This window comes from Ochotona curzoniae, unplaced genomic scaffold, assembly GCF_017591425.1.
Source record: "Ochotona curzoniae isolate NIBS_2020 unplaced genomic scaffold, NIBS_Ocur_1.0 contig_43, whole genome shotgun sequence".
Taxonomy (NCBI): Eukaryota; Metazoa; Chordata; class Mammalia; order Lagomorpha; family Ochotonidae; genus Ochotona; species Ochotona curzoniae.
In genome coordinates this window covers 33,762,180-33,783,819 of record NW_024466218.1, presented here as the reverse complement: position 1 = coordinate 33,783,819, position 21,640 = coordinate 33,762,180, and the positions used below count along the sequence as shown (strand labels likewise).

General features: G+C 38.5%; 1 protein-coding gene across 1 annotated transcript in view; it reads right to left on the bottom strand.

Moving 5' to 3' along the window:
* CCDC102B (coiled-coil domain containing 102B) overlaps nucleotides 1-21,640 on the bottom strand; it is a 166,204-nt gene that overhangs the window by 109,184 nt on the left and 35,380 nt on the right. The window contains exons 4-5 of the mRNA XM_040984767.1: nucleotides 20,703-20,725; nucleotides 17,985-18,042 (exon numbers count right to left, since the gene is read on the bottom strand). Of these exons, the coding sequence (XP_040840701.1) occupies nucleotides 17,985-18,042; nucleotides 20,703-20,725 (81 nt within the window). The remainder of the gene's footprint in view (nucleotides 1-17,984; nucleotides 18,043-20,702; nucleotides 20,726-21,640) is intronic.

The following is a 21,640-nucleotide window of genomic DNA, read 5'->3' as shown; positions in this document are numbered from 1 at the left end:
GCCAGAAAGAATCAGGCAAAACCAAGATGTGTGCAAAAGGAACAGGGCTATATTATAAGAACATTGTCCATGAGTCTCAGGGGTAGCGGTCCCAGTCGGGCATGGGTGGCCTGGTTAGGGTCCGCGGTCCGCTTGCAAGAACTGGTCCTCCTCAGTGGAGAAGATAGAGTAGTGGATAGTTGGCACAGTTTCACATGAAGGGTATGGCAGCCCACTGAGCCCTGCAGGGGGACATTTGTACCATCCCAGAGGAAGGAGGACAGAACAAATTGAACAACTACCCCAGTCAAATGATGACAGCAAATATTCGAGCGAATAGAGACTCTGATGTAGACTATGTCACCAAAGGACACTGAAAAGAGTCCCTCATCCTCTGATTGGCAAGATCGATAACATTTCAGAACTATTGAAACCGCCTGGGCAGAACCCTCTAGCAAATGTGCCATATTGGGACCCTGGCTTGACATCGAGTGGCCATTCTCCATCCCTGGATTCTGGTGTGGTTGGGAGGTTGGATATGGCTTCTTCCTTTACATCCTGCTCAACACTGGAGACAAGAGAAAGGAAGAGAAAATTTGGAAAATGATGATCATACCCATTTTTCCCTAACTCTTGATTGATCCCACTCTGATCAAACTATGTTATCATTTAAAATTCAAAATAAATTTTTAAAAAAGAGCATTGTAACTGAGCATGAGGCAGTGGTGAGGAGACAGTCTGCTTTCGTATCTCCATTAAAATCAGTTGTTGAATAGGCTCTTCCTGTGGGTTCCGAATACTCCTAGTACCCAAACAACTTGGAAGCCTGTCAACACTGCTTGACGCAAGGTTTTCTGCTCCCCTGAGATTCTGCTGCACATTAACCCTCCTGTGACCTTGAAAAGTAGTACCAACCACTGCACGTACAGGTTGTCAGCTGATTGCACTTCAGTTTAATCATGAGAATAAAATAGAAAGTTATCTTTAATGATTAATAATTTGTGAAGAAGAAAAGATGTATCCATGATTGACATGAGGGAAATAGAAGAAAGGGAAGTGGGAGTGAATCAGAAGTTTGAAAATGATGCTAACAGAAAGAATACAGTAGTGGTCAAAATACTGATAACACCCGTAAAAGCTCACTTTGTGTACATTTTTGCTGGGAGTGACTCAGTACAGCAATTCTCTGCTTGACATATGTTGCTTTTGTTATACCAATCTTGTAGAGGAATTTTCTAAAACAGATATGTTCAAAAGCAGTAGAGGATGGCTCAAGGCCTTGAAAGCCTGCACCCACGTGGAAGACCCAGAAGAAGCCCCTGGCTCCTGGCTCTGGATCAGCTCAACTCCGGCTATTGTGGCTTCTTGGGGAGTGAACAAGCGGGTGGCAGACCTTTATCTTTCCTTCACTCTGTAAATCTGCCTTTCCAATAAAAATTTAAAAATCTTTAAAAAGGAAGAATAAAAATTCTGTCTTTTGTTGAGCAGAACCAGAATCATACTTTTCTCAATTTCAAATTTGAGGGTCCAGTGTGGTGGCAGTGCAAGCTAGACCATTGTTTGTCATGCTGGTATCAAGACATCCCAGTCCCAACTACTCCTTTTCCAGTCCAGCCCTCTGCCCATGTGTCTGGGAAAGCAGCAGCTGCAGGACCAAATGCTTGCCCTGCACCCCGGGAGAGGCCAGGACAGAGATCTGGTCTCCAGGATTTGGCCTGGTTCAGGCCTGGGTGCAGAGGCCCCTGGGGGACAGAGGTAAGAGGATGGAAGGCCTGGTTAATTGTTTCTTCTCTTGCCTGTCACCCTGCCTTTCAAATGTATGAATAAATGTGTTTTTAATCATTGATCATTCATAAGATGATTAGCATTGTAATTCATTCTCCTTAATAATTTATAATCTGAAATCAGCAATTTTACTGGCCCTTCTATTCAGTACTGAGTTCCCAGCTCACTAATGAGACAATAACAGCTTTGTAGACAGATCACTGCTTCTGTGTGTCGCTGTAATATTTCTGTGGCCTACCTATCATGCCATGCTACTCTGCCTTATCTAAAACACACACACACTCATTTACTGCTGAGGTATACACATGTAACTGATATTATAGCCAGCATTGCCTTTTATACGGTCATAAATTATATTTTGCAGATTACTTTCTATTTTCTATTTACATTCTTACATTTTTTCCTTTCTTGACCAGTTGAGAACAAAATATAATGCTGTTAAAATAACAGCATCTTTATAATGTATCATTATTCAATAAAACATTTGCTATAAACTTTTGCTACTCTACCAAATTTTAAAAGTTCATTTTTTGGGGGTGGGAGGGCTGGTACTGTTACATAGTAGGCTAAGCCTTCACCAAAGTCACCATTCCACTTCCGACTGAGTTCCCTGTTTATGGCCTGGGAAAGCAGAAGATGGCTTGAATCCTGGTGTGCGCCTATATTTACATGGAAGATCTGTGGGAATCTCCTGCTTCAGACTAGCCCAGCTCTGGCTATTTTGGCCATTAGCAACGTGAGCCAGTGGATGGGAGATTTCTTTATCCTTCTTTCTGTAACTCTACCTTTCGAGTAAATAAGGTTGTAAAAAATGTTCACTTTGATACCTAATGGTCTAATATGCTTTACCCCAACCATGAATTCATTTTTAGTGAATTGATTTTTATTACCTTTGAGATAATCATGTAATTGCTCTTTTCTTTACTGTTATAGATGCTGATTTACATAATACATGCTTTAATATTATAATATACTTTCCATTCTCATGATAAAGCAATTTTTCAATTCAATAGCATGGTCCATTCATAGCCAAAGCTCTCGTGCTTCCCAGCGAGAATTCCCAAGTTCCCATGCCAGACCTGCTCCCAGGCTCAGATTACATTTGTGCTGCTGTGTAGCAGTCCCTCCCACCCCCCGCATAGTCTGCCCTCAACCAGGGCCTTTGCTTGTGTCAGAGTGATACAGCCTGACCAAGCCCAGGTTCCTCTGAGTTCTGGCTCCTGTGTCACACGGGTACCTGTCAGATGGGTTCCCGTTAGGTTTTGCGGTCCGACCTGGCTCAGCCTGTCACCGCCTCCAGCTTTCCTTGTGAACCAGAGTATGCTGCAGTCACACAGAGGTAAGCCCAAAGTCCCCTGCAAAACCTGCCACCAGATCGGTTCTCTTGCATTCTGGTGGGCACTGCAGCCCAGTCAGACATGGTGCACCCTCTGCTCTGACACACACAGGAAAGTACAATGGCCTCATCCAGCCATGCATGTGCTCGAAATATTCTTAGACTTTTTATTTTGACAAGGATTATACTGATAAAGTTGTATCTTTCCAGTTAACACTTTTACATAAAACATTCTATTGCCACCATCTCCTCATAATATTGCTTTTTAAAAACATATGCCATATGTCCTTTTATTATCACTATTGTCCAATTGGAGCCTTTTAATCTATTTTGCCTGAACTTCATTTTTGTTTCCTCTTTAGAAAATCAACTTCTGTCTTTGCTACCTCTATTACACTTGTTGAATTTTTTATTAATTCATATTCTCTTGATTTGTCCCTTTCTACATTTTTGTTAACATTCTGTAGAATTTTATCTTATTCTGCTGTGATTATGTTTTTGTTATTCTGGGTGTTCTACACAACGATGTTTTGTATTGCAAATGCAATAAATTTATTAGGGGGGGTGACTAAGAGAAAATGGGAGTCAAAGCAGGAGAGGTGGAGGGCAGTCCAAGCATAACGCAGGCCCAGCTGAGTGAAGGGTGCAAGGAGGAAAGAGGCTGGGCCGAAAACTGCAGATTCCAAACAGAAAGCCTCTGATGTTCACATTAGTAGTGTGGGCACTGCAAGCCAGTGAAAGAATCCTCCTGCAAAACTGAATTTGCCAACACCCTGTTTCTGTATTACCAGAATCCTCTCCCTCGGGTTTAAAAAAAAACTCATTAATATATATGCTTTCACCGACCCAGTCGGTGGTATTTTGTTCTCTCAGCTTGAGCAAACTAACATACCATTTGATCAGGAGCAGAAAAATGAAAGCAACATCCAGCCAAAGCTACTAAGGAAAAAATGAAGTAGGAAGCACCTGTTGAAAGTACTTCTTCTAAAACTACCACCCACTAGAGGGAAAACTAGAATGCAGATTCCAACATGAATCAAATCAAATGATAAGAAGGAAAAAAAATAGACCCTATCATAAAATGCATATGAGCTAACTCTATACCAAACTGTTTACACTAAAACAAATGCAATTTTCTAGTGCATCTTGATCATATTCTATTTTATTATCCAAAGGAAGTGTAATCCAAATAAAAAGGATTGCACAGAAATCTTAAACTTCACCCAAGGGCATTATTAAGCGCAGTAAGACTATTGTAAGTTTATAACCATTCATGTGCTTTTTAAGATACAAATGATGGTATAATGCAGACCACATAATAGGAAATAAAGTTCTATTGCAGCATGCATCTCTATACCCATAGAAAAGCAGAACTCCAATTCTAACACATGTAAACACACCCATTTCGCATGGTAGATTTTCTTTTGCCCATACCTACTGTGTAATGTACATTTAAATAGTAGACAGTTAATCCTGTAACTGTTCCTATTACTAAGGAACTATATTCCTGTGACAACTCACGGAATAATAGCAGGGGGCAGAGAGGAAAATGAGAGAGGGAGAAAAGGGGGAGTGAGAAACCTCTATAGCTACAAAGCTCTATCATAGTACATAACAAATATACCAAAAGATAAAGCAAATACCCATGAATACTAGCATTGTTGGGAAAACATTAAAAGGAAAATACATACAAATAAAGTTGTTAATTAAATGAGACACTAAAGAGCTTGACAGTCTTGTAAAAAAAAAAAAAAATCACATTTTTACCTATGCCAGAAATCAGTCATTTCAATCCAACAGCAAACTATTGCACCATCAAAATCAATAAGATCTTATATGTAAAAGTAGTTATGAGACAATTTGTGAAGTTTATGCATTATAATTAAAATATATTAAAATATCACATATGGGAGACTATGAGTTTCAATATTTGGTACAATGGAGTGCTATTCCATTGTTTTAAAAACTAAAATGAATAACATATATAAAGCAGCATGCATATTTACAAAAACAATATGATGAACAAAAGGCCAATGGGAGAGCATATTTATGGTATGCTTCCACCTATAGAAACGTTTACATTTGGCAAATTATCAATGTGATTCCTTTGAGGCAAGGAATTGTTTGTGTCCCAACTGCTCCACTTCCAATCCAGCTCCCTGATAATAAGCTGAGAAAAGCAACAGAAGATAGACCAAACACTTGTGCCCCTACCACCCACCTAGGAACCAGAAGAAGCTCCTGGCCCTCACCTGGCCCAGCCCTGGCTGTCACAGTTACCTGGGGTGTGAATTAATAATTGTGTTTGTGCACTCTCTCTGTTGTTCTCTCTCTCCCTAATCCTGACTTTTAGTAAGTAAATATTTAAGAAATAGAATAAATTGACGGAGATGTTCAGGTTAGCCAGCTTGCAAACCTAGGAACTGTCCCTGACATTATCAAAAGGAGTTATGATTTCCTGGATCAATGAGTCAGACGGAGCATGCCAAAATCAGAGAGCTGTTGCATAGGAAAAGATGTGAAGGAGAATCAGGTTTGTCTTGTCCGTTGTCCATTCTGGTGAATGCATTCACCTGAATATATTCAGCAATATTTCATTTTATTGCCACTGAGGAAATGAGTGAATCCTTCAAGGATCACACGTGCATAAACTGTATGCTAGGAGAACATTAGATAACAATGGATGACAGTGATCCATTGTAAATGTAATCAAATGGCAACTTATTGTGAGCCTTCTCTTTGGACATGTAGTATTTTTAGTGGATCTCATGTTATAGCATTCAGGGCATCTCAGTGATCCACTGTCCCCTGTATGGGAGAGATCTTGCTAATCAGGCCTGTAGAACACAAAGTGACAGATGCTCTGGAATGCTGTAAGAAATCAGGCATGTTAGAACGTAGAAAATACCATACATAATGCCATTACTACAGGGACATTTTTAGGGGGTGAATTTTCTGAAGCATGCAGACCCACTGCCTGTAAGATACAAGAAGAGGTAATATTTTTAGCTTTTCCTTGGAGGCTGGAAATACCAGATGTGGGATGACTAGAAAGCATGTCAGTTTTGAAGGGTTCCAGGGCCAGAGTATTCTGGCAGAAGTTCCCAACTGTCATACAGGCTGCCTTTCCACGCAACCTAGGAAACCAAATCCATTAATATTAGTTAGGCTACCTGGTAGGTAAGAATGCGTGGTAAAGACTTTGGCAAACACCCAGAGTAGTCCCAGGATAGATGTGTAAGGTTCTTTCATAAAACCATACTATACACAAAAGTTATTTGCTTACTTTCAACCTTGGTTCTCAAATACAAAATAAACTAACAGAGCTTGAGGGATGAAAAATCACATGGCTATGACACTAAAGCTGGCCATCATTATCTATGTATCATTATACAACAAAGATCTGTAATATTGGGCATGTAATTGTTCATTTAGTGGGAATGTTGTGTTCACTATCAAGGTTGAAATGTCCAGAGATCATCATCAGATCAATGTTGTAGCTGGAGCGGGGCATTCTGTGCATGTGGGCCACTATCTTCCCAGCTACAGCACATGCACTAATCGCATCCTATGGGTCCATGACCATGAGCCTTGAATACATATTACCAAGAACTAATGGACTAAAGCAGAATTGACTCATCTCACCTCATTACTGTGTCTGCTTGCAGAATTTTATTTATACTCAGAAGTAGACGGATTTCTCAATGAAACAAGCTCTTCCACTGCACACTATATGTATGTGATGACTTTTTTTTAATTTCACAGTGTTTCCTTTATTTGGTATGGAAAAAGTTCAGGATGCTTAACCAAAAAAGTTCGTTTTACTTGTGGCAACAATGTTAAAGTTATCTGTAGTTTACATTTTCTCTTTAAGAAGAACAAGTTTTCTCAAGTGTGAGTCAGTTAAAAGGATCAATTACTCAAATATGTCAGTGAGCCAAGCTCCACCACGAACATTTGTCCAGATTCAAAAACAAATGTCAATGCCTATGGATCGATTACGTAAGAATCTTCAACTTGCCTGACCTTTTAACTGAAAAGTTCTTAGATATTTATGGAGGGGAAAGAACTTCCCGAAAGATTTGATAAAGGTCAAAGATACACTCGAGTGCTATTTGAAATTTGGCTTCCAATAATTATTTATGACCAGAATTCAAAATCATTTGTAGGGAAAATTTTAAGCGACTCCTATCTAAAAACAGACTATTGTCTTATGAATGACCTAAACGAACCGTCCATCTCACTGCTGCAATCTCCACCTCTCAACTACACAAAGTAAGAACAGGCTTGAGAAGAAAGGACTCGTTTTCTCCTCGGTGGTAGTAGTTATATAAAGGGGGATTAACCACTACTCTACGCAAGAACAATCTTCAGAGGCAGGATGCTTGGCTCCTAGAATAGGAGAAAATGTGGGACACAGACAGAACACTAAAATGACCTAGTAGCTAAAATACACAGGGTCAAGGTTGTGGAACCACCTTCTAAAAGTCCCTGATGCAAAAATAAATATTGGACCCCAAGTATCAGGCAAATGACAAGCTTTTTGTGAGCAAGGAGCAGAGAATGAATTTGCCTGGGTCCTTGTATAATGAGCAAACATGAAACTGGGTAAAAAACAAACACCCGGTTATTAAGTAGGACAGCAGAAAAGGCACAATAGATTTTTCTGACCAATCACTATAGTTACTGCGCAGCAAATAAGAGGATTTAAATGTGATCCCTTCAAGACATGATTATTAGCTTTCTGAAATGTTTTTCAGATCAAGAATTGCTAAAGATTCTGGTGGCTAAATGTGCCTGCTTTATTTGAAAAACAAGCATTAGATGTGTAAAATGATTTTTGATTTTAGGTGTGTTTGTTTTTATTTAAAAAGCAGAATTCCATTCAACAAAGTTCAACCGAGAATTTCTTCTGGCTTTAATTTTGACTGAGGCTCAAAATCATTTTTGTTGTTATCCTGTTCCCCATGCCTACTCTAGATATATGTTAGGACTCATTATTCTATTTAACATGAAAAAAAAATCCAAAAGACAAAGCTCTGTGGGCTGAGCATGGACACGGATCCCCTTGGCAGCCAGCATGGTCACAACTTCCTGCCCACCACACTGGCAACAGGGAAGCTCCACCATGCCCAAATCAGACATCAACCTGGAATCTTGCACCACACCCAAGTATGGATCAGAGCCTCTGTCCCCATTCAGTACATGTCTCCAAACAGCCACAAGGAAGCCAGACAGGCCACGAAGTTACAATGGCCTTTTTCAAAGATAAAAACCATCATGGAATACCAAAAAGTATTTCCACAAGTATCTAAAAGTAAGTGTAGAATTATGAGAAACATGAACCAAGAAGACAATGTGACTACCACAAAGGGACACAACAATTCAATATTAGAATGTGAAGAAGATGAAGAGACTGAGAAAATATTTGAAAAGAATTTATGTGGCATGATAGGGGTACCCATGAATGATGAGAAGCAAACTCAAAGTAAAGCCATACAAAATATGAATAAAAATTTTGCTGGTAGGTAGAGATGTCAAAGAAAAAAAATGAAATATGGGAAATGAAGAACTTAGCGCATCAAAAAAAAAATGTATACAGTGGAAAGCCTAGCAGCAGACTTATTCAGGCAGAAGAAAGAATATGCCAGTTAAAAGACAAATCTTTGGAAGTATCTTTGACTTAGAAAAAAAAAATGGAAAAACTCAAAACAGTGCTTAAGATTTACAGGAAATTATCAAATGTCCTAAACTATGGCTCTTGGGCATCGCTGCAGGTGTAGAAGATTTGCGAAGCCTATTCAGAGAAATACCAAGCAGAAACGTCTGATCTGGATAAGTAATTCCAAGTACAGGAAGTATGCAGCAGTCCTAATGAGCATGATCATACACGATCGTCACCTTCACACGTTATAATCAAACTTTCAACAGGAAAGCTTAAAGAAGATTCTAAATCGCACGTTAGAGAAATGCCAGGGTGACTTGACAGGCTCTCCAGTTTCACTGACAGATGATTTTTCAACAGAAGCTCTATAAGCCAAGAAAGAACGGTGAGACACAGCCCAAGCCCAAAAAGAAAAATGCTGTCAACCCTGAATACTGTACCCTGCAAAACTCTCATTGATAAATGAAGGTGAAATAAAGACCTTCCAAAACAAGCAGAAACTGAAATAATTTGTCATCTCTCATCCATCTTGAAAAAAAAAATTATACTTAAAGATGTTTTAAACACAGAAACGGAATAGTCATCGTAATGAAAAAATATGAAGGTATAAATACTACAAATACAAAAGGAAATCCAAAGCAAGTGATAAAATGTTTATGGAATAATGATAGGACAAAGTGATTCCTTATCAATAATAACCTTGATCCCCAGCTGAAGGCAACTACATAGACTGTCGTGTACCTAGGCAAGTGTTGTACTGCTGGGAGAAAAGCAGTCCACAGCTGGGCATTCTGGGTCTGGTTAATGCCAACGCTGTATTAACTATATCCATGTGCCATCATCCTTTCTTTGATGCCTATTTTATGTTTTAAAGGTCTGGGGGCAAAGGGGTGGAGTACTACCAAATGCCGCTGCCAAAAGTGCATGGGGGAAGCAGGAATGTATTACTAGGGGCCAGGGGACTGGGGATAGCTTGGAATGGGTGCACTGAGGGATTGTTTAATGTGCAAAAACGGATTTCTGGCTACTACACCTGCAGTGAGATGGGATGAGATAGGACGGATCAGATGGGGAAATCCAGAGGGCCTCCCTGAATCAGGTCAAAGCACCCGCCCACACACACAGAGCTGAGACTGGGGATGGACCAGGCCTGGCTAGGCTGCAACACCCACCAGTTCTCACATGAACTGTATTCAGAACAGGTCTGTTAGAAGTTCCTGGGGATCACCGTGACTAGGTGCAGCACCCACCGGTGAGTGTCAGAGCTAGGACTGGGCCATGCTGGGTTGAGCCACAGTACCCACAAGCAAGTGTGAGAGCTGGAAATGGGCCTGGTAGGGAATCTGGGGGGACATCCCTGTTAGGCAGCATCACTCTCCAGTACACAAAAAGCTGGGATGGGTGGTGGACCAGACTGAGTCAGGCTGTATCACCAGGCAGCAAGAGCTGGGATTGGGGACACACTGGGATGGGCTGGGCTAGAATGTAGCACCCACTAGCAATGTCAGGGCTATAGGCTAGCCATGCAGGGCTGTGCTACAGCACGGACCAGAACCAGGGCTAGGGACCGGTATGGTAGGACATCCTCTCAGGGGCCCCTGCTAGGCTGCAGCACTCACCAGTGCACAAGAAAACCAGGTCTGGGGTTGTGCCAGGCTAGGCTGGAATGCAACTGTAATCCACTGTTGGTGGAAATGTGAACTAATATGATTATTATGGAAAACAGTATAAAAATCCCTAGATCTACTATATGACCCAGCCATTCCACACCTGAGAATTTACCCAAACAAAATCAGTATATGACTATTATCTGATTGTTGCAGCTCAATTCAGAATATTTAAAATATGAAATAATTTATTGGAACTTCATTCAGAAGACCTGTGTAAAGAGTTATATATAAAATAAACCTAGGACCAGCCTTTGGAACACAGGTTATCCACAGGCCTGGGTTGGAGGCATTGCTATTTCCTCTCCAGCCGCCTGCTAAAGCAGGTCCTAGAAGCAGGAGTGAGGACTCGAGTACCTGGGTCCCTGCCTCTCTCGATTGACCTTCTGGCTTTGGCCTGCCCTTGTAGGAATGAAACAGTCAATGAATGGGAAATATGCCTGTCCTGCTTCTGTCCTTCATTCTTTCTCTCTCTCTCTGCCTGATTTCAAATAAAAATGTAACTATTTAGAAAATTAAACACAGCTTTTCCAAGGATCGTAATATATGGCAGACAACAACTTACTAACCTGACAACAGTGTAACTGAAGTAATATTATGCCATTTAAATAGTAAAGCTGTGAAATTACATGCACTATTTCAATATTACATAGTAGACTGGAAAAAAAAGTATACAGCCTGCTTTTAAATTCCAGTGTCACCACTGAACAGTTCTATGGTGAGTTACCGAACATCTCTTGCGCCAGTTTCCTGGTTAAGTAACTTAGAACTTGTAAGGGCATTGTTTTTTATTTCCCCTGTAATAGATCATTGTAATTAATGACTGAATTACTGACAATTTATTGCATTATTACTCAGTTACAGTAAGAAAGGCTGAAAGATTTGTTTCACAGCCAGGCTGGCCCTCCGCCTATCGTGCCAGCAACCCTTATGGCAATCATTTCAAGTCCTGGCTGCCCCACTTCCTATAGCCCGGAAAAGCAGTAGAGGATGGCCCAACGGTTTAAACAATAAGGATCCTTTATTTCTAGTTATGTATCTTTTTCATTGGAAAGTCAGATTTACAGAGAGAAGGAGAGAGAGAAAGAAAGATCTTCCATCTGCTGATTCACTCCCTAACTGGCCACAATAGCCAGAGCTGAGCCAACCCAAAGCCAGAAGCCAGGAACTTCCTCTGAATTTCCTACACAGATGCAGAGTCCCAAGCCTTTAGGCCATCCTTGAATGTTTTCCCAGGCCACAAGCAGGGAACTGGATGAGAAGTGGAGCAGCAGGGACTAGAAATGGCACATATATTGGATCTCAGAGCAAGTAAGTCGAAAAGAAACATGACACATAATAATTATTTAAATAGGGGCCCCAGAGTAGTAGCCTAGCGGATAAAGTCCTTGCCCTGCACAAGCCTGAATCCCACATGGGTACCAGTTCTAATCCCAGCAGCCTCGCTTCCCATCTAGCTTACTGCTTGTGGCCTGGGAAAGCAGTCAAGGATGGCCCTAAGCCTTGGGATCCAGCACCCGCGTGGGAGACCTGGAAGAAGCTCCTGGCTCCTGGTTTTGGATCGGCTCAGCTCCGGCCATGGTGGTCACTTGGGGCATGAATCATTGGACAGGAGATCTTCTCAGTCTTTCCTTCACTCTATATTATCTGACTTTGCAATAAAAATAACTAAATCTTTAAAAATTATCATAAAATGATAAGAATATTTGAAAGAGAAAAAAATTAAATAGAAACCGAGTTTGATTTCAGCTTTTACTATCACTGATCTTGTTCCACAAAATCAAATTTTAATTTTCTAATTATTTTCTCCATCACTTACTCTGCAGCATCCAATCTGGGACACCAGCATTCTACAATGGAAATTTATCACAAAAAAATGTTCCATATCCCAAATTTTTTTCTATAGAAAATTATTTTAAATATTGTATGTTGTACATATTGGGGTCATATAAGTTGTATGTAACACATAAATGACATTCCTGCATTTAGACTTGTGTATCACTCAGAGAATGTTTTCCAATATATATGTAAAATGTGAAAATGTGAAAACAAGGGAAGTCCTGAAATAGGAAACACTTTTGATCTCGAGCATTTCAGGCAATGCATATTCAGCATGTATGAGCCAAGCACTGCTCTAGGGCAAGGCAGAGAACACCAATGTCCCAAGCAATAGCCAATTTTTTACCTTTTAATCTCAAATACCTTATTATTTGGAGTTTTCAGAGAAGTAATAAATGTCCATTCTGCTTAACGCCCAATTTTACCAAAAGTCTTTTTTCACACAGAAATTCTAAGGATAACCCTGAAGTTGTTCATGTAAGATGTGAATGTATTACCTATAATGCAAAACAAAGAATTTATCTTCACCAGGAATTTGAATCCTTGTAAAACACAAGTGGGCTTTGGGAGTTTTAGTAGAGTCGCTTGGAATGTAAGCCCTTGACAGTAGTAGTGGATGTGTATCAGGGCACATTTATATTTAATGTTCAGCGCCCAAGCTTTGAAACAATCCTCTTAGCAACAGGCACAGCTACCAGTTAAAACCATTCACTAAGCCACGTGCTTTTTCATAAGTACTATGTCATGTCCTGTGGAGTAGGTGCCATGTCACACATCACTGAAGTAGTAAATTCTAGCACAACAGTTGACATATAATATTTATAGGATTAAAGATGAGTTAATAATTTAATAAGATGTCTTAGAAATACTTCATTTTGAACCCAGAACAAAAACATATTTGTCTTCTTCATTGTCCTTCAGCTTACCCTACAACTTCTGGGGCTGAATTTGACTACCTTGCTCCTCTGGTGATAAAAATTCCCTCCACATCAGCATATCGTGGCAGACCCACGATGTGAAAGGAGGAGAGCAGGACTGTTTTGCTTCCTGATGATATTAATTCCCTGCTGATACCACAGTGTCATGCTTTTCTCTGTTAGCCTCCTTTTCAAATCACATTCTGACCTCCACCAGGCTTCATACTTGGCCGGGCTAACTGTCGTTTATATTTCACACCTCATTCCTAAAGTCTTCTCATTTGCACCCCCGTAAATCACGCTGTGCCTCCTCCCAAGCTACGCAGTCCACCCTATTTGAATGCATTTCTTCACTCCCCACTGTGGCCATCGCTGAGTCAACCTGAAGTCTCTCCACTGTTTAATCCAAGTACCAAGCACATTGGACTGGAGATGATAAATACTTGTTGAATAAATTATTAAATCACAAATGAATAAGTAGTATAGAAGCAGCTTATTGCTGTTGTTACTTGGTTTTGACTTTTATTTCACTCTTCACTTACGCAGACATAATCCTTCTGACACATGGAGCTGATTCTCCATTTAGAAAGCCTGCCAGAAGCAATTTCCAGATGCCCAAACAAAATTTAACCAAATATTTATGTCCCATCTTGTATAAGAGGGCTAGATACATAATCAATAATTAAATTTGACATTTGTCCATCTTGACTTTCTATTTCCAAGTGATATGAATCATTTTAAAAATTAATAAATGTAAACATTCTGAATGAAAAACTAATACATCTGCATCTTCTATCATACTGCACTCATTTAGAACAGCATGGAAAAATAAAACATTTCAGGATGCTTTTTATGCTGTGTAAAAATATTTTAATATTATTTGAGTAACAGAAACAAGCTGCATCCTTGAAGTAATAAAACTCAGTTCACTATAACTGGAAGAATTAGAACTTGTCTCAGAGAGACAAACATGCCTGGATGGGAGTGTCAGTTTGACTTTGGCTGAGTGGTGGAGTCACTTCTGTTCTGCCCAACCTACAAGTTATGATAAATGGTAATTTATTGACTTGGAAACATGCAGTCTGTTTTTGGATTTAGACTGGTCACAGTCAAAGATGTATTTCCTCATCAAACTTTGATTAGGACAACACCACAGAGAACCACCACGTGGACCTTTACAGCTCTACAACAGCTGCTCCATGCTGGGAAGTCACTAATCTCTCCATCTTTGCATTGTGTCACACAGAAATGCCTCTGAAACAGTTTCATGGGCCACTTGTTTACCCAGCATACTCTGGACACCCATCCGATGGGTGAATGAATCAAGCACTCATTCTATCTTATTGCTGAGAAATATTCCAAGGTATAAATGTAATGGATTGTTCAATTTTTCATTCATTCTTCTATGCTAGAAGGATTAGAAATGTGGCCATTTTTTTCTGTGATGCTTGACTAGATTCAAACACAGTTGTCTGGGAAATTGTGTCTTGCTTGCTATGGGTTAATATTCCCTTGACCAAACCATACTGTTTCTAGAATTTATCTTAAGCCATATTTAAATTTCAGAAATATTGACTATATACCTAAGAATAAAGATAAAGCATTTAAAAAATAATTTAAAGGACACAGTTCTCTGTTATGGCTGATATTGCTATCACATGGCATGTCTACAACCTACATCAGACTGTGTATTTGCAATCCAGATTCCTATTAATGTGCCTTGGATGTAGAAGATGGTGGCTCAAGAGCTCAAATCTCTGAGCACCACCACCCATGCAGAACCACCAGATAAAGTTCCTGGCTTTGGCCTGGCTCACCATTGATTGTTACATGCCTTTGGGCAGCAAAGCGCAGGTGAAATTTACCTCACTCTCTCAATCTCTCCTCCACATCTTTCCCTCTACTTTCCCTCCCTCACCTTCTCCATATTCCTCTCCGTATTCTTCTGTGCACACTGACTTTCAAAAAATTAAACAAAGGAAAGAGAGTTTCTCATGTATATTTTAAGTAAAGCAGTTGCAAAAAAGCATATTTGCATAGAATGCAATTAAATTTGCTTTTTGTACCTAATTCTTTTCATAATCAACTTCAGATATGTACATTTAAAACTCAATAAAATAACTGGAGTTTGTTATTCAAATACAATCACATAACTTTTAAAAAAAAAATACTACCAAGTAATATTTTGACTTAAAAAGTTTTGCCTTGAAACCAAATGACAATTTTGGGCTCAACAGAGTATTCTAGTGACTTAAGACCTTGTCTTGCATGCACTAGGACCCCGTGTGGGCACCAGTTCATGTCATGGCTGCTCCACTTCCCTTCCTGCTCCCTTCTTGTGGTCTGGGAGAGCAGTCAACGATGGTCCAAAGCTTTGGGACCCTGCACCCTTGAAGAAGACCCAGAGGAGCCTCCTGGCTTCAGATTGGCTCAGGTCTGGCTATTGCAACCATTTAAGGAGTGAACTAGCAGATGGAAGATTTTTCTCTGTCTCTCCTTCTCTCTGTAAATCTGAGGTTCCAATAATAAATAAATAAATCTTTTTTTAAAAAAGACAAATATAAAGGAACATGTCAACACTTTCAGAGAGAAATTAAGTTCAAAGTACAAGCTTATTTTAGTGCAAAAATAACCTAAATCCATACACAGTACTTCATAATATACATTTTCTACACATTGTGAAAAACTATTTGGGGCACCTTAAAATGCTAATTGTGGAAGACCCTAATAGCCATAGAGAAGCAAGTAGACATTTGGCAGTCTCCCTGGTCTAAAAATTAAGTATCTGTTAAGGAGACACTCATGTGTACATATATGGACAACCCCAAAGATTGTATAAGTGCAGATTCAAATCACTGCAAATAAAAAATATCTGAGGTACTGCACTGAACATATATATTTTTTTCTTGTTACTATTCCTTAAATACTCCTTTATAACAACTGTTTAAAAAGCATACATGTTGCATTAGGTATTACTAATATCCTAGAGGTGATTTGAAGTACTAAGAAAATGTGCATTGGTTACATGTAAACACTGTACCAGTGTGTTTCTTGAACTTCAAGAACCACAAATTGTAATGCAAATAAGAGGTCCTTACTGGAATCAATACCTCATGTTACTGAGAGACAGCGCACACATACACACAGAGAGAGAGAGAGAGTGGCCTTTCAATAAAGTATAATAAAGAGCCTTTCTCTCTTTTTGTGGTTACTGAATAACTTTAGCACAAGGCATTGTGCAGTACATCATCAAAGATGCATTTCAAAGCTCAGTGCCAAGAAAAAGTGGTCCCCAACCCAATAGTTTAATGTCTCTTAGCAAACCAAAAACATCAAAGTCTTCAATTTACCCTTAACTTGGGAAACTTGATTTCCAGAAGTAGTGCACATCAGCGTACACACATCCTCATCCTAAAAGCTTTCACAAGTCTTGCCAAGAAGGAATTAAGTATGGCACTGCCAAGCAAGGAGCAAGATGAGAAGACCTGAAACCTTCTGAGCGACAGAGCACACCCAACACTGGGACATTCAGAAGATGCATTACACAATCTTTTCAAAATCTTGCATGATACTTATTACCATTATTGATACTTCAGTCTGTAAACAGAGTCATGGAGTGATAAGAATTGGAGAAGAACAAAGCAATCAACAAGCAGCGATGGAATCTTCTGTGTGCAGCATCTAAGCACATATGATGCTCTCTATTCATTTACCCTAACACGTGCTTCATATGAGATCAGGCTTTGATGAATTTATAAAACAGAAAATGCCAAACACAAATCACTATCCTCCCAGCCCGTATTTTACTGCTATTCCATTTCCTGAAATGTCCCTGCACATCTGTATCCAAGACAGTCTTCTAGAATTACCTGTTACGATGTAAGTAAGTTTTAACTTTCAATTCTGCAGCAGCAACCATATTCTAGAAGGAAATTCAATGCAATAAACATGTGATAAATAATTCAATCACTCATTCTATCTCTAAGGACAATACAAGTAATTTTTCACTTATCTATAAGACAAGTAGAGCACCTCCTTCAAATCTAAAAACATTCATTTGTTGGTTATGGTGGCAGGACTAGAAAACAGATGTTTCTTCAATCCTCCCTGACAAATATTAGAAATTAACAAGAACAAAATGACTTCATACCATCACCCACTGTTGCTAGCTGTCAATAACAGTATCAATTCTGACAGAAAGTACCCATCACACACATTCCAAGTAATTCTTCCTGAAAATAAGTGAATACAGGTGCTCTGTAACCTGATTAACTTTTAATAAGTATCTTATTTTTCCAGAATGACTTTTTAATTTTGGAATAAGGAATATATATTTCTGGAAAAAAAGGCGGCCAATATTTGCTGGATCACTCCCAAAATAGCCACAAGAGCTTACGGGCTGAAGTCAGAAGCCAAAAATTGAATGTAGGTGTCCATTGTGTGCGTCCTGGATCCAAGTAATCTGGCCTGTACCAGCTGCCTTCCCAGGTCTGCATTAGTAGGAAGCACAGGGGTACGCTGAGTACTCGGATGTGGGATCTGTCCTCCCCACTAAAACAACTACCCCGGAAGTAAGCATTTGCTAACACTAAGACTTTTTGATGACAGAATGGTTTTATACAAAATATTCCATCATTCCAATATTCAAATAATTCAGATAAAACGATGAGCTAATATCATTTCATAGTATCTGAACTACAGTGTCAAAGCATTCACCATCATTAAATAACCAATGTCGTAATGTAATTAAACAATTATTAGGTACATTTAGAACGGATTGCACCCTTTTGTTTCACACACCACCGCTCTTCACAGACCACTTCACCCTTGCTATTTTGAGATTCAGATTCTTCCCTTAAACCAACTGATTTTTTTAAATTTCATTTTCACATTCACCATGGAGAATGTCAAGCTGAAAGATAAAATTACAATCACATCATGATATAAAAACTGGCTCTAGAACAATAGCCTTTCTTGTGGTGTAGGCATTTTTTCTATGTGGTTCTGGGAAATTCTGTACACTTTAGATTGGAAATCCTAAATTAGAAAAAAATCAATAAATTTCTATAAATCCAAGTTCATAAATCAAGAAAGGGGCAAAAATTATTTATCTCTACAAACTCCTAAATAATTTGACTTCTAATCTAATCTAATTAATCCTTGATCTTTTTCTCGGTCCTGTTAGTCATACCTTTATTTTTTTTCCTACAAAGTATAAATGGCAATGTAAAGAATACACTTATAATTCCTGAGCTGGAAAAATGTAGACCACCTACCAAAGATGCCCAAGTTAGGAGAAAAATAAACCTTACTGCAGAGAAACACATGCAAGAGAGAAATCCTACACATGCAAAAGGTGGTTCTTCTCTTAACTAGACGTTCACAGCAAAACCGTGAAATCTGTGTTCAAAGTACTTGCAGGCATATACATGTCCTATTCTCTTTTTACTATGCTTTTTCTATACATGTATATGTTTCCATAATTCATAAAATAATTCATAATTTTATATAACTCATTACATATATAATTCTTGCAAGAAATTAAAATAGAAAAACTAATTTGACCCCATCTGATTAAAAAAACAAACATAATATCACTCAGTAGGTAGTTATCATTAACAGTAATAATAAGCATTTACTATTCTCCAGAAGCTGAACTTGATACTTATCTTAATGAATATCAACAGCAAATATATGTGTTGGATAACAGTATTATCCCTACAGAGTAGTGAAAAATATAAAAGCTTTTAAGCAACTTTCCCAAATTTATATGGTTAATAACTGCATAAAAATTCAAACATGTACTTATTGAAGTCATTATCCAAACATTAACTCAAAAATGTTTTTATGCAAACATACTTTCAAAAATTTGTGGAAAAAATAAATTAATAACTGTTTATCTCATCATAAACTTGAGATGATTATTTTAAACCAATGCATAGCTTCTCATCATATGATTCTGATAAAGTTTTGAAGACCTACCCTCACATGATTGTCAAATTCTCTTCAGATAAATATCTATTTTAATTGTACTTTCATAAACTTAAAAAAGTATCCTTCTTAGTCATAACTCCAAAGTAACAACTGAAGGCTCTGGTTGTCCTGCTTTGTTCTTTTGGCTTTTTACCTGTTAAAGAGTCTATTTGGTGGAGAATGAGCACCCCAGATGTAACAGAAATAGGAACATTTTGAGATTTAAAAAAATAACTGAAATAATTCCCTACAAGACAGTCACTCGAAGGGTCTTGAAGACAAACAGCCAGAGATGATATGGACCAAGCATCCCAGAGATGACCTGCCGTTACAGCACAGGCGGATGTCCCAAAGCCACAGGCAGGCAGGAGCCGTCTTCTAAATAAATAAATAAATAAGCTTAAAAAGTATAATGAAAGTAACCTTCCTGGGGCTCTCCAAAGGATAATCCAACTCATTTTTAATTCAATGCTATTAGCTTATCTTCTAAAAAGTTGGTCATTTACTCACTGGAAACTCAAACAATTATCCCTCTTATTCAATTATTACCACTTGGGAGGGACAGAAGGATGGAATTTTATAGCTAATTTTCATAAGCAGTGCAAAGGAAATCAATACTAAACATGACAATTACATTTTCATGCATTTTTTTCATCTAAAAAATGTCAAATATCTCTGGACACATGAAGAATCCAAAAGCATTTTTAAAAATTCCTATATGCTGTTAAAAAAAAAAAAGAAAAAACAAAGATTGAACCATTAGTTTGTGAAGAAAAAACTGGTAATTTTTCCCACTTCGAGGGGAAAAATGAGAATATATTGCATTTATAAATTAAAGATAAAGAATTTTCAGTATTTATTTCACATAGACTTTTTTATAAGGATATCTTAAGAAAAGTTGTATGACGGAATGAAAACCAAGGCTGCCCCACTACAACCCTGGCGCTTGTTATCTGTGGGTGTTCATTCCACTGGACAGCGTCTATGTTCCCAGGGCGCTGGGTTTATCAAAATCCCAACACTCCCTAAATTAATATCTTCAGCTTGTGGTGCACACTGAACTTCGAGTCCTCTTTCTATTCATCACCTCTACAGACCACAAAATCAACACAGCAGTCAGTCAATACCAAAACTTCTGGAAATCCATTTCTCTGTCAATCATCACTATCGCTAAAATCTCGGAAAATATTGTATATAATTCCTTTATTTAGCTCACATATCCTGTCCAAACTAAAGCCTATTAAACGCTGCTTGTTCTTCACAGTGCCGAACGCGTCCACATGTGCCCTCTGCCTCCACCCCCACTGTCTTGATAAAGGCACCAAGATGTCTCATTTCAGTGGCTTCAGCAGCTCCACCACTTCCTTGCTTTTTCATGCACTTCTGCACTCTTTCTTAAAACAGCCACCACACAAAGACTACTAAGAACTAGTTCTAATAGCCTATCATTCTTTCATTCAAACCACTTCAGAGCTTCCCCATCCCCTCTGGGTTTAAATCCAAGTCGTACAAGTCCATCTCCTATTCCTGGCTTACTCCACTCCAGTTGTCCTGATAACTGATTCTCACTGCATAACAAGATTTACAAGAGCAAACAGTTGCAATGATGCAATAATTGTAATAATTGTAATGGAAAACTGTGGAATATTGTGCTATCACAGAAATTAAGACAAGAGAGCAGGGACACTTGGTAAAAGCTTAATGAGTCTAATTTCTCCTTGAAAAAAAAGTGTCTCATTCTGATCAGCTTAAAATTATAATCTTAATTCTGCTATCTCTTCATCTTTCATTTCAGACTAATGGATATAAATAAAATGTATTTTGTAGTTGAAAACTTGAAATTGACGAATGTACAGCCACTAAAGCTAATCAGTTTAGGAGGGTGACGAGTGTGCTGCACAAACCATACATCTCAATAGAGTGAAACGGGATAGGAGGACAGCTCGAACGAGGGAGTTACCATTAGGAAGCACTTTCCAAGTTCCTATGTTTGCTTAACATTTATTCATTGTATTCTCTTTTAAATATTGTTTCCTGAGGTTCCAACTTAATCAATTTTCAAAATTACTCTTTACAAATCTTCCAATCACACTGAAGCATTTAGGAAAAATTAGACTATGCAGTTTGTCATGTCTGTGGCTTTAGCAATATGAGTATGTGCCAAAATCTACATCAAGAAAATTAGCTATGTAAAAAGCTATGTAAAAAACTATACTATGTAAAAAGAAACATTAACCTACATTAGGACAATCAATGGATTAAAACTAAGATAATATCTAAGAAACATATATTGTCTACACATAAATACATTTTCATTGAATTAAATATGGCAGAATGGAAAAGAATATTTTAAATGGCGCAGAATGCAATTTAGCACATTCTATTTTCATTTTACTTCACATTTAATCCCTCAAACATAATCAAAAAGGATTACAAAGTCATGAAGAGTCTAAAGATAGTCTTTTTGAAAGTGTATGTC